The sequence below is a fragment of the Hypomesus transpacificus genome, chromosome 22 (assembly GCF_021917145.1).
Source record: "Hypomesus transpacificus isolate Combined female chromosome 22, fHypTra1, whole genome shotgun sequence".
Classification (NCBI taxonomy): Eukaryota; Metazoa; Chordata; class Actinopteri; order Osmeriformes; family Osmeridae; genus Hypomesus; species Hypomesus transpacificus.
Window position 1 is genome coordinate 2,785,851 of NC_061081.1, and position 12,779 is coordinate 2,798,629.

Consider the following 12,779-nt stretch of genomic DNA (forward strand, 5'->3'; position numbering starts at 1 on the left):
ATTGTAGCTATATTAGCTTAAGCAAATACATGTGTATTTAGTCCATGTAACCTTTGATGCGCAGAATGATATAGGCTACTATAGCCTATATAATTACATTATTAAAAAGTAGACCTATGTATATTTTTACAGCAGCCCAAATGAGGTAAGGCTATGTCTTAAATAATAGTGCCATTTCCAAACTAATTAGACTTAGTGCCTCTTCATTTACAATGTCAATCTGGTTTTATTACAGTAAATAAGGACAAGTCACCACAATCTTAGATATGAATGTACCTGTTCGTACTTTAACAAGCATCCACGAGGGCCAAGGGCCATTTACTTCCAGCAGAAACCACACTACTTTGCATAACCCTCCCACTTCTCGACTTAAATCCTTGAATGTTCCTCCCCCTTGCTATAAACACACCCATTGATTTTATTGAGGGAAGACCCGAGCGCAACTCGCACACAGCCACAAACGCTCAGCACCTCAGCAGGAGCAACTTGAGGCTAACCGTTACGATTCAATATATCTGTACGGAAGAATTTATTTAAACGGGACAGTTCGTTGCGTTTAAGGTGTCACCCTTTGGATTCATTGTCGGAGGAGTCAGGGATACATCCAAAGAGACAAGTCTCGTATAAATTGAAAATCTACGTTTCGATTCCTCCGCCCAGGCGACTGAGGCGAGATAACCAAGAAGCGCACAATCCCAAGCACAAGAGGCTTGGCTGATCCATCATTGTGGCTCTTCCAGCGGTGGCATGTTCGAGGGATAAAGGGGATAGAATTGAACTCCTACTTTCACCTAAAGAGGTAAGGCATTTTCATACAGTTGACTGCCAATTAGGTTTCATCTGTACCTTACTTGCACCAAGAGAACCGATGAGATCCATACGTTGTTTGACTGAAATTCCAACTGAAAACATAGGTAAGAATTGTTGTGGAACAGGAAACGCCCCACGTATGTTTATCTTTACGTCTCCATGTAATGTTGGGGTTTTTCTGCCATCCTTTATTGCTGTTCTCATAACAACTCTAGATATTAAACAGTTCGTCAAAAACGAAATTTTTAGACAATTGCCGCTTATTGAGCTTTTACGACCACCCCTCTATGTGACAGATGGGTTGCACTCATTTGAAAGCTCCCAACAACTGATTTAGATTCATGCTGCATGGATTTCAGTTGAATTTGCAAAGCCTATATCCACACATCTTATATTTGATCGGTTCATATGATCCTTCGGCTTACATCTGTCTAGGCAACAGATTGGATTACCTTTGTAAGTAGCCTATAACACATCAACCCGCACATTAACCCCATCACCCTAGGAGCCCCTTTCCCCAGTGCACAGGAAGGACATTTGGTTTTAATTCACACTCAGCAGTGCCTGCTCTCACCCTGCCCAGATGCTCCTTGTGTAAATGGATTAACCAGAAGGCATCAGGTGCGATGGATCAGCCATACTGATGTGTCATTAATGTCCCAATTCACCAAGCGACAGTTTCAGCGCCGTTGAGCTTCTGGCTGCTGGCTTAAACACAATTAACCCACAGCTAGGGAAGAGGGATGGGAGGGACAGCCGGCTGGGGACTGTAGCCCCTGTATCAGTTACATGACAATCAAGAGTGATTAGATTTGAATATGCACTTTCAGACAAGCAGATGGCAGCCGTTTACTTTGCGAGACATGTTGAAGTCCTGCCCGGTGATAGTGCTCATTTCACTCCTGTTCCTCCTGATTGGATGGCTGAACTGCCAGTGTTTACTTTTGAAAGTTCTCTTTAGTCTCTTTCTCTATTTTTCCCGAACTCTCTTCCTATCTCGCCATCTCTCTCTCTCTCTCTCTCTCTCTCTCTCTCTCTCTCTCTCTCTCTGTCTTTCTCTCTATTACTCTCTGTCTCTCTCTCTCTCTCTCTCTCTCTCTCTCTCTCTCTGTCTTTCTCTCTATTACTCTCTGTCTCTCTCTCCATCTCGGTTGACACCTGGTAATGATTAGTCAGCTTCCAGCCAGACATCAGTCAGGAAGTGTGTGTGTATATGTGTGCATGTATGTGAGGTATGACATCATCCAGCACCTCTCGGTTTGACACGTGAGCGTCTTTGGCATTTGCCTCATGCTCTCTGCTCAGTCCAGAGAGACCCTGCTGATATTGATCGTATGAGACAAGCGCCTGTGGATTCAGAATGAGATGAGGGCCAAAGACGCCTCGCTCTCCCTCCTCTGGACTTAGTACAGAGATGAGTCATACAGTCTACCAGGGCTTGGCTTACTTCCATATTGTTCCAATCTATGTCCCTATGTTTTTATGGTATAAGGCCCTTTCAAATTGCCCTTTGTATCGGTATTGTATATTACTTGTCGAATCAAATCAAAATGTTTATGTGTTTTACGAGCAATGTCACAGACCGCTTCACATATGTCCATGGAACGTCACCTTGGACGTTCAGTCACACGGCACACACTCAAGACAATGCCTCTGTTCTCTAATACCTTTCAGGATTCAATGAAAATGTCCGTCTGCGTCCATGAGAACCGCAAGTCGCGGGCCAGCACCGGCTCCATGAACATCTACCTGTTCCACAAGTCCTCCTACGCCGACAGCGTCCTCATGCACCTCAACGCCCTCCGCCAGCAGCGGCTCTTCACCGACGTCCTGCTGCACGCCGGCAGCCGCTCCTTCCCCTGCCACCGCGCCGTGCTCGCCGCCTGCAGCCGCTACTTCGAGGCCATGTTCAGCGGAGGCCTGCGAGAGAGCCAGGCCAACGAGGTGGACTTCAGGGACTCCATCCACCCCGAGGTCCTGGAGCTCCTCTTGGACTACGCCTACTCCTCGCGCGTCGTCATCAACGAGGAGAACGCCGAGTCGCTGCTGGAGGCCGGCGACATGCTGGAGTTCCAGGACATCCGGGACGCCTGCGCCGAGTTCCTGGAGAGGAACCTGCACCCGTCCAACTGCCTGGGCATGCTGCTGCTGTCCGACGCCCACCAGTGCACCAAGCTGTCGGAGCTGTCCTGGGGCATGTGCCTGAGCAACTTCCCGGCCATCTGTAAGACGGAGGACTTCCTCCAGCTCCCCAAGGACATGGTGGTTCAGCTGCTGTCCCACGAGGAGCTGGAGACGGAGGACGAGAGGCTGGTCTATGAGGCGGCCCTCAACTGGGTGAACTACGACCTGGAGAGACGCCACTGCGGCCTGCCTGAGCTGCTGCGCACGGTCCGCCTGGCGCTGCTGCCCGCCATCTTCCTCATGGAGAACGTCTCCACGGAGGAGCTGATCAACGCCCAGGTGAAGAGCAAGGAGCTGGTGGACGAGGCCATCCGCTGCAAGCTGAAGATCCTCCAGAACGACGGCGTGGTCAACAGCCCATGCGCCCGCCCCCGCAAGACCAGCCACGCCCTGTTCCTGCTGGGCGGACAGACCTTCATGTGCGACAAGCTCTACCTGGTGGACCAGAAGGCCAAGGAGATCATCCCCAAGGCGGACATCCCCAGCCCCAGGAAGGAGTTCAGTGCCTGTGCCATCGGCTGCAAGGTCTACGTCACGGGGGGGCGGGGCTCGGAGAACGGCGTGTCCAAAGATGTGTGGGTCTACGACACCGTGCAGGAGGAGTGGTCCAAGGCGGCACCGATGCTCATCGCCCGGTTCGGCCACGGCTCCGCCGAGCTGAAACACTGCCTCTACGTGGTGGGAGGCCATACCGCGGCCACGGGCTGCCTGCCGGCCTCTCCCTCGGTGTCACTCAAACAGGTGGAGCAGTTCGACCCGGCGACCAACAAGTGGACCATGGTGGCCCCTCTGAGAGAAGGCGTGAGCAACGCGGCGGTGGTCAGCGTCAAACTCAAGCTGTTTGCATTCGGGGGCACCAGCGTCACTCACGACAAGCTACCCAAGGTGCAGTGCTACGACCCGCAGGAGAACCGTTGGACGGTGCCCGCCTCCTGCCCGCAGCCCTGGCGCTACACGGCCGCCGCTGTCCTCGGGAACCAGATCTTTGTCATGGGCGGCGACACGGAATTCTCGGCGTGCTCGGCCTACAAGTTCAGCAGCGACAGCTACCAGTGGACTAAGGTGGGCGACGTCACGGCCAAGCGGATGAGCTGCCAGGCGGTGGCGTCGGGCAACAAACTCTACGTCGTGGGCGGGTACTTTGGCACGCAGCGCTGCAAGACGCTGGACTGTTACGACCCGACGCTGGATGCCTGGAATAGCATCACCACAGTGCCCTACTCGCTTATCCCCACCGCCTTCGTCAGCACCTGGAAACACCTGCCTGCCTGAGCGAGGCATGCTGGGATTGCCCAAGCCAACACCCCCTGCCTGCATCCCATGAGGTATGGAGATCAGTCGACTGCCGCCTCTCTTCTGTCGTACTGTGTGTTATCTGTCAGAGGAGAGAATGAGGATTATGCATAATGTATTAGCAACACGGTTAGGTTTCAGGCTGGCTCTGCCGAGAGGAGAAACATGAAACAATATCCTGTTGTCATATTTCCATGTAAACATGGTTGAATATAGATTGGCTGCTTTGGTTCAGAGATTCACACGGAAGGAAAGGAAGGGATAGTACAGCTCGTTCCCAGGTCAAATAGAGATGATCCAAGCCGCCGGACAGCTGACATTTGAACCTTGTCAAAACATCACCCTGTTTACAAGGGGCAAATATCGCTATTGAATCAGGCACATTAGGTATTGATATAGTAATTAGGGATGTGGTTTTGGCCAGTTTGGAACTGGAATGCTAACCAATCAGCCAGTATTCAACTACTTCCTTTGTTTAATTCCTCTTGACGTCTTGTTGGTTCTCAGACAAACCACCAGTGACTGGGACTGGCCTGACTAGCCCCACTGATGAGAGGGTTGCCTCAGGTTCAAAAAAGGGATACATTTATCAGATGTGACCATTACGATATTGAGGAGAGCAATGATGTCAAAAATAATGACGAGGATGATAACGACGAGGAGAACGCCGACGACAGTCCCGTCGGTGGCACGACACAGTTGAGAATGTGCACATGCGCCCGGCCGTGCGGCTATGGCTCGCACATTTCCTGGACAGCAGGATTGTTTTTGTGTCGCCTGTGGGGGATTGCGGTGAGGCGTAGACAGCGTCACGGGGGACGGCAGAGGAGGGCTGAAGCAGGAGAGCACATTGTTCTAAACCGATCATGTCGCCATAGAGACGGCTCCGCTCGGCCCCCTTTGTTTCTTTCTGTATTGTCTGCGTTGCTAAAGTACCAACTATAACACAGAACGGTTTTTTGCTGTCATGGCAGAGGATACTTGTGTGCGTAGCATATTGCGTGTGACTGTGCATGTGCGCGTTAGGGTGTGTGTCCGTCTGTGAGTACAGACCGAAAGGGCTCACATTTGCATTTAGTCATTTAGCAGACGCTCTTATCCAGAGCGACTTACACTAAGTACCGGGACATTGCCCCAAGGACACAACGTCATTTGGCACGGCCGGGCATCGAACCAACAACCTTCTGATGAATAGCCCAACTCCCTAACCGCTCAGCCATCCGACACATGCGAGCTAGTGGAGAGGGGCGGGGGATTGGGATCGAGTGTGTGAGAAGGTTAAGTGAGTTATGAGCCTGTGGGGTTGGACGAGGGGCAGAGTGCGGTAATTGAAACATAATAGGATACTTTTATTGTCCCTGTGGGGGACATTTCCCCCACGTGGAGAGGAGGGAAGCCAATTAGATATGCTACATGCTAGCGGGCTACACGAATTCTGAGGAGACTCGCCCACAATCAATCATCTTCTGCTGGGTTCACGGTGCTTATGAGCCAGACTGGGATGGGTTAGGCTAATTCTACATACACAGACACACACGGAGACACACAGTAAGAGCGCCTGGGCTGGAAGTGACTGTTGACTGTGATTTGGTGCTGCCCCTGTAATAGCATGTTCCCTCTCACCCCCACACCCATCTTCCTCAAAAGTGTAGCTTTCTCTGTCTCCCTCTCTCCCTCTCTCTCTCTTTCTCTCTCTCTCTCTCTCTCTCTCTCTCTCTCTCTCTCTCTCTCTCTCTCTCTCTCTCTCTCTCTCTCTCTCTCTCTCTCTCTCTCTCTCTCTCTCTCTCTCTCTCTCTCTCTCTCTGTGTCTCTCTCTCTGTCTCTCTCTGTCTCTCTCTCACTCTCTCTGATGATGATAAACAGGCCAGACGGATGTGGAGCACGGCCACGGGCGGCCCTGCCTGCTCAGTCTGCACACTGCAGGCTTTGGTGTCATAATCCTACTTTCGCTTTCCACCCCACACACACTTACTACCAGCACACGTGCATAGGACACACACACAAACAAACAGCAGCCCATATCATTTTGCAGACCCTGTTGAAATGGTGTCCTGACCTCAGTTCATGAAAACATAGTGGGAGCGAGAGAGAGAGAGTGTAAGATGGATGGAAAAAGGCAGGGAGGGAGAAAGGAAAAAGAGAGAGCGGCAAAAAAAGGCAGAGGGAGCTGGAGAGAGAAAGCGGGGAGAAGCATGACTGCCCAGCTGTCCGGCGTGCTCCTGTCTTCTACAGTATGTGATGAAGCCAGCCAGGGAGGGAAGGAAGGAAGCTCGGGGTTAGCTTCACTTCACTGCCTAGATACTAAGGCTCTGCCCTTCCAAGATGAAACGCTCTCTGTATTACCCTTTTTCCCTCTGTGACTCATTTCTGTGGAGGGAGAGAGACACAGAACGAAGGGGGAAAGGACGGAGAGGGGGGGGGGGGGGGGGGAGGGAGGGGGAGAGGTAGAGGGAAGGGGGGCCGAGATAAGGGAAGAAAGAGAAAGGGAGAGAGAGAGAGAGACTGTCTGCAGAGAAGGGTTTAACCATCTCTAAGCCACTACAAGCTAACAGCAGCCAGTGCAGTCTCTAAGCCAGCTTATTTCATTCTAAACGTCTTAATTGGTGGTCTGCCAGTCATGATGGCTGACAGCGCCGAGACTGTGAAAGGCTGTCTGTGCGTACAGGGAGAAGCCCCTTGTCAATTGCATTGTTATTGGCCAGCCATTCATGTTTTAAGGCTTTACAACAGCAGTGGAATTGCCCGCTACAAGCTACAGAACTAGAACAGAAGACGGTTGTCTCCTGGTTGTATGTCTTCCAACTTGTCCCCTTACCCAACTCCTCTGAGCGGAGACTCCTCCTCTCCAGTCCTCCTCTTCTTACCCCCGACACTCCTAACGGAATTATGGCTCGTCTTCGTCTGGTAGCTAGCTCCCTCATCCATTTAACAGATGCTTCTGATAAGATATAGAGGTCGGAGATGGAGAGGCCTGCCTGTCGCCATTCCTCTTTCGGTGAAACCGGAATCTTCCTCGATAGCCAACATGGAAATGGATCTCCATGGAGGCCAAGCTGGCACGAGATGTCTTCTAATGTGTGAGCTTGTGCATTTGGGGGGGGGGGGGTGTGCGGGAGCCAGCATGTGTGTGTATGTGTGTGTGTGTGTGTGTGTCCATGTGCATGCACATGCGTGTGTTCGGCTACCACTGTCAGTGGTAAGATCAACTGCCCCCCTAGGACCTCACGTTAAGGAGGAGAGATGGGGGACAAGCTGTCTCTAAAATGGATATCAGACTCACATTACATATTGGTCTGGGAGGCGGGGGCTGAGGGGGTGGGTCTGGGGCCATAAACCATCTGTGCCATAAGGGGTGAAGATGAGAAAGCAGAAAAGCTTTTAAGGCCAAAAAGTCATTATGAACTGAAAAGAGACAGTTCATATCTGAGGAATGTGAGCGGTGGAAGGAGAGCGATAGACCATCCCAACAGGCAGTGGGGGAAAAAGTGAATGGAGAAAGTTCCGGGCTCGTTCGGAGAGAAGGCCATTAGTCCCTAATGCGTGATGTCTCTGGCACATGGCTTAGGAGGAACAGGTGCGATCATGGGCTATCTTCTTTGGTTTGACTCTAGGAGAGAGAAAAGAGAGGGGTGGGAAAAGGCAAAGAGGTCTGGAGTTTGTCTTAGCGCTGCTCGACTGTTGAGAAACGTGTTCGAACCGTCCTTTTTCCAACGTGGTTGTGGAGTTATTTTGAGTGAGGTGGTTGTGTAAAGAACTGAAGGTTTTTCCTGACCTCTTAAGTAAGTTGCTTGTTTTCATGTCGACACACAAATCCCTCGGGTTAGTCTAATGGTTGTTGTTTTTTTCCTTTTTCTCTCTCCTATTTCTCCTCTTTCTCCTCAGATTTCCCTGTTTTGCATCATCCACTGGATTCAAACTGTGAAGACAAAGAAGAAGAAGAAGCACCCTCTTAAACTTGCTGTGCAATCAAATCTACATGATCTCTCTCCTTTATTCTCAAAACAACAGAAACAATGGGATAATCCCCCCCCCACACACACACCTTCCCCCCCCCCTCCACACACACACACACGCGCCTATCTCGCGGGTGGCACAGTGGCCACTCAGAATCCATGGAAGCACAGAACCATCGTGTCCCTGTGTAGACCCGTGACCAGACGGATGTCATTTTCCATTTCTGCCGGTGTCATCCAGGGTTCGAAGTAACCAACCCTGACGCATTTCTGAGGGGAACCTTTCGACGTGCTGTATGTTCAGCAACACCAAACAACCTGCTGCTTGTTCTAAAAAGAAGAACTTGTTGTACTCTTTACATATCATGCTTTTGCTCTTCAGCCTTTAATAGCAGCGCTGTACACTTATCACACCTGCCCCCTTTTATTTCCGTCCTGCCGTGAAAGACTGCCGACCCGGTAATGGCTATTCACTACGATATATAAAAGTTAATAAAATAAAAATATACCTTCTGCGCAAGGGCGGACGGAGGGATGAAGGATGGAGGAACAACGGAGTGGTTGCCATTGATCGGTTCGGACGGCTGATACCCTAACAGTTACCTTCCCGCCCTCCTCTCTTTCCTTTGACTGAGAGACTCCAGGATCTCTCCATTTGGGAGGAGTAGGCATCAGATCTGCTCCTGCCAGCCGACCATGCAGAGGGCTGGGGTAGTCTGACTGGCCCTGGCCCTGGCTGTCCCTCCACCTCCTCAGAAGCCTGGAGGCCCGGCACCAGTCACACCCCCCGCAGGAGGTGTGGTGGGGTGGAAAGGTGAAGGTACAAAAAGGTAGAGGGGAGGGGGCAGGGGGGTCATCTCATCATGCCCTGACATGCCTGTTAAGGTGAAGCTGAGAGCCCCTCACGGCCACCACCCCACCTGCCCCCCCCCCCCCCCCCCCCCCCCCCCGCCCCATCTCCCCTCCAGCCCTGTACAGACAGCTGAACATTCACACAGGTACACAGCAGAATGGCACAAGACAGTGCGCACATGATACTGTATTGACTGACAGTTCACCTCAAGCTCCAATGACAGAAACGGTCTCGTTGACTACTGATGGACGTTCCCCGGGGCTGAGGCGACGATTCAGAACTTCTTCCGAGCTAGCTGCACGGTCATAAGAATCGAGTTACCTTGGTAACCCGACGGAGTCCTCTTAATTTATATGAAACTATTCATTTTGTTTATGTTCCAAATGTTTAATCCTATTTATTGTTTAATCTCTGCCTGCATTCATACATAACGTGAATGTCTGTTTGGGGTGTTACATGCATGGCCCAGTTTTTGTATGTGTTTTATCAAACTTTTTTGAGCTGCTTCTTTTGCACAGTTCAACTGCTCCCAAGTGGAACCTGTTCGTTTTCCAAGGGAGCATGGCTGATCTCCCTTCTGTTCCGTCAGGGGAGGGGGGAGGGGGAGGTGGGTGAGACGGTCAGAGTGTGGTCAGATGTAGGCAGAAGGGGGACATAGCTCAGAATACCCAGGGTGCAAGTGGCCGGGTCAGGAAGTTGCGGGCCCGATGCCGTAGATGGCCTGATGCGGGCGGACCCTCATCGCCGCCTCCTCGTACGTTCTCGATGCTCGAGTCTTCTCTCGAAGCTCGGTTTCATTCAAAGGACCGTATTCACCTTTGAGGTGGGGCAAACCAACCCCATCCTCGATGCAACAGAGGCTCCATACGGTAGAACTAGCAACTACTCTACATTTAAAAACGTACTGGCCGCCAGGACGCTAGAGAAGCTACCGCGATCCGGGCTCGGATCCTGACGGAACAGCCTCTGCCGCAGCAAGTATGTCAGGAATGCATAGTGACGGCAGCTGTCCCCTGGAACAGCTGGTACGGTGTCACACGTCCCCAAACTCCAGACAGACCCCTGAGTCACATTGAGAATGAAGACGAAGAGGAGGAAGGGCAGGGCGAGGAGAAGGAAGAGGGTAGTTAAGTCATTGAACCCTGCTCGCTGTGTTCACAAAGGGCAGTCACCGCAGTGCTTTTTCACCATTGTGTCACTGATGCACGACAAAAAAACGATGAAAAAAAAACATTGCGAATAGGGTTTTCAAAAGACCCCCCAAAAAATGAGAATGTCTTTTAATACTTGCATCTAAAACTAGGTACCTGTCATGGATTCCTGGGGTGTGTTGCCTGTTACGTCTGTCTAGCTAATCTCAACCCTAACTACTGAACTTTGGTAAATCTGTTATACCTTATTAATACTAGGTATGCGAGTTGAGGATTATTCTTTTTCTGGATGTACACTCGGGTGGATTCAGCAAATCCATTCACCATGCTTCAGAATTAAAAAGGTAGAACTCAACATTCCTAACTGATTGTTGGAACTGCCCCCCCCCCCCCCCCCCCCCAAAACACCAATGATTTCAAGAATTCTCCGGAGACCTCATTGGCTCCCTTGATGTCAGCCCCTGAACCGCTGTCCTCAGAACACTGCTGAACCTCACCAATCAGAGGAGAGGGTTTCCTTCCCTTTAGAACTCAAGCTACAGAGACAGTCTACAGTGAATGCCCCCTGCTATTCACGCGCAAGTGTTAAGTGATGTTTTCCTTGTGGTCTCCCTCTCTTGCTTTACGCACCCAACTGACTCAACACACTGAACATAGGACAGCTCTCTGCTCCCTGTCTTTTACACAGACTGGCTTTCCATATACGCAAAAATATTAATGTAAATTCAGACAGTATGCATATTTAAAAACACCGTCAAATGTGCTTTGGTTCCTTTATTGTCGTGTCAAGATTTGATTTGATTTCTATTTTTTTAGATGGCATTGTTTTGTACATGTGATTCTTTTCACAATGTGAAATTCATGGCAAATAAACAAGAGTTTTTCCTCTTGACTGTAAACTTAATGGTCTTTTTTGAAGTAATTCAATTGTACTGCAGACTTCTTCTTTAATTAACTCTTGCATTCTAACATAATGTGATGAATAAACAATCACATGTTAACCACACAAAAACTCCAGCTATTGCAAGATGACATATTCAGCCAACATTTAATTCCTGGGGCAAACTTCTATCATAAACTATCAAAGTGTTTTTAAAATTAATTCGGAAGGAAGACTTGTTAAAGGTAAATGAGTAACAGAAGGAATAAAAACGTCACACCGCATTAATTCCAAAAAACACTCAGCTCCTAGTTCTGGTTCTTTATTGCATGTTTCAAATAGTCAGGCAGCTTTACATGGAATGTGGGCTTAGGTTTGTCCTGCAGTGTTCATACCAGAGTATTATCCCCCTCAGCCATTGTTTTGTGGAGGACAGAAAGAGTGAAATCATCTTATCTACGCCTCTGGCTTCTGTCTGCTCCTTGTTCCGGAACGGGGCCAAAACACTGCAAGATACTTTCCTCTTTTATTTCTCTTGTGTCACCCTGGCAACCGTGACCTTTTCTTTAAGCTGTGGGGGCCGTGGGGGGTGGGGGGCGGGATGTGACATGAACATTTTTAAATCTTTCTCAACCTCCCTTCCTCCCACCTCTTTCTCTCTCCCTCACTCTCTCTCTCTATTTCTCTCTAACACTTTCAACAGGAAAATTAGCCTCCCCACTCTTGCTAGCTCTATGTTTACCATTCTCTGGTCATTCGCTAACAAGTTAGCCATCTCATTAGTGGGATACAGACTGAGTAAACAGCCACTTGCCTCCTGCTCTGCAGAGTCCAGCTCTCCATGTTATATTCCTTTCCTAAAACCACGAGGACGGCTGACCGGTACCCAAATACTAACCTCACAGGGGGCAAGAACATGACTTGATGGAAATACGCACAGTGGTTGGCAGGTCTGAGCGGTAGCATTGTTTGTCAGGACGCCGTTTCAGCCCTGTGAAATATAAAGGGAATGTGAGATTCCATAATGTTAAAAATGATCTTGTGTCAGTGTGAAGTCTGTGTTTGGTTTGGGTCCGTCTCGAATCCTTTCGTAAAATTCATTAGAGCCTTGGTAGAAGTGTGTCTAGGCTAAGCAAGACCCTATGAGGATGAGTCGAGTCACCAGGTTGTAAATATAAATATAAGTTGATGTAAATATCCATCAACTTTGGTTGAGGGCTGTAGTGCATACGAAATACAAAATGTCTTTCTTAGTAGTCTACCAGGAAATGGGTCTCGCTCCTCTTAACATCTCAGTTGGAATCTGCCTTCACCACAAGACTGAGTCTTCCTAACATTCAGTTCATCTTGGCAGCGATAATAAACAAAGAAGGTTCATCATCTTTGGAAGCATAATGACGCTCATAACCTTGGGCTGTCACTGTGTCCCCACAACCCATAAAAAATGTTTAACCCTAATTTTGCTGTCACCAGGTCGTCGAGTAGGTTTGATTCACACACAGGCACACACGCACGCACACCCACACAGACTACTGTCAAAGCTGATTTGAGTCAAGAGAGCTGGCCTTTAAATTGCGCTAACTCTTACTCCCCAGTTACATCACCACAAAGTGACAGAGCCAAGCCAGCCCTGCTACCTGCTGGCAAGGGGACCG

The 12,779-nt window shown here is 49.8% G+C and overlaps 1 protein-coding gene across 1 annotated transcript; it reads left to right on the forward strand.

The window, feature by feature from the left end:
• Positions 1–412: 412 nt before the first annotated feature.
• enc1 (ectodermal-neural cortex 1) lies at positions 413–9,189 on the forward strand. The gene is made up of 3 exons (XM_047045153.1): positions 413–799; positions 2,485–4,319; positions 8,170–9,189. The coding sequence occupies exon 2, from the start codon at positions 2,491–2,493 to the stop codon at positions 4,264–4,266; it is 1,776 nt and encodes a 591-aa protein (XP_046901109.1). The 5' UTR covers positions 413–799; positions 2,485–2,490; the 3' UTR covers positions 4,267–4,319; positions 8,170–9,189.
• Positions 9,190–12,779: the final 3,590 nt, after the last annotated feature.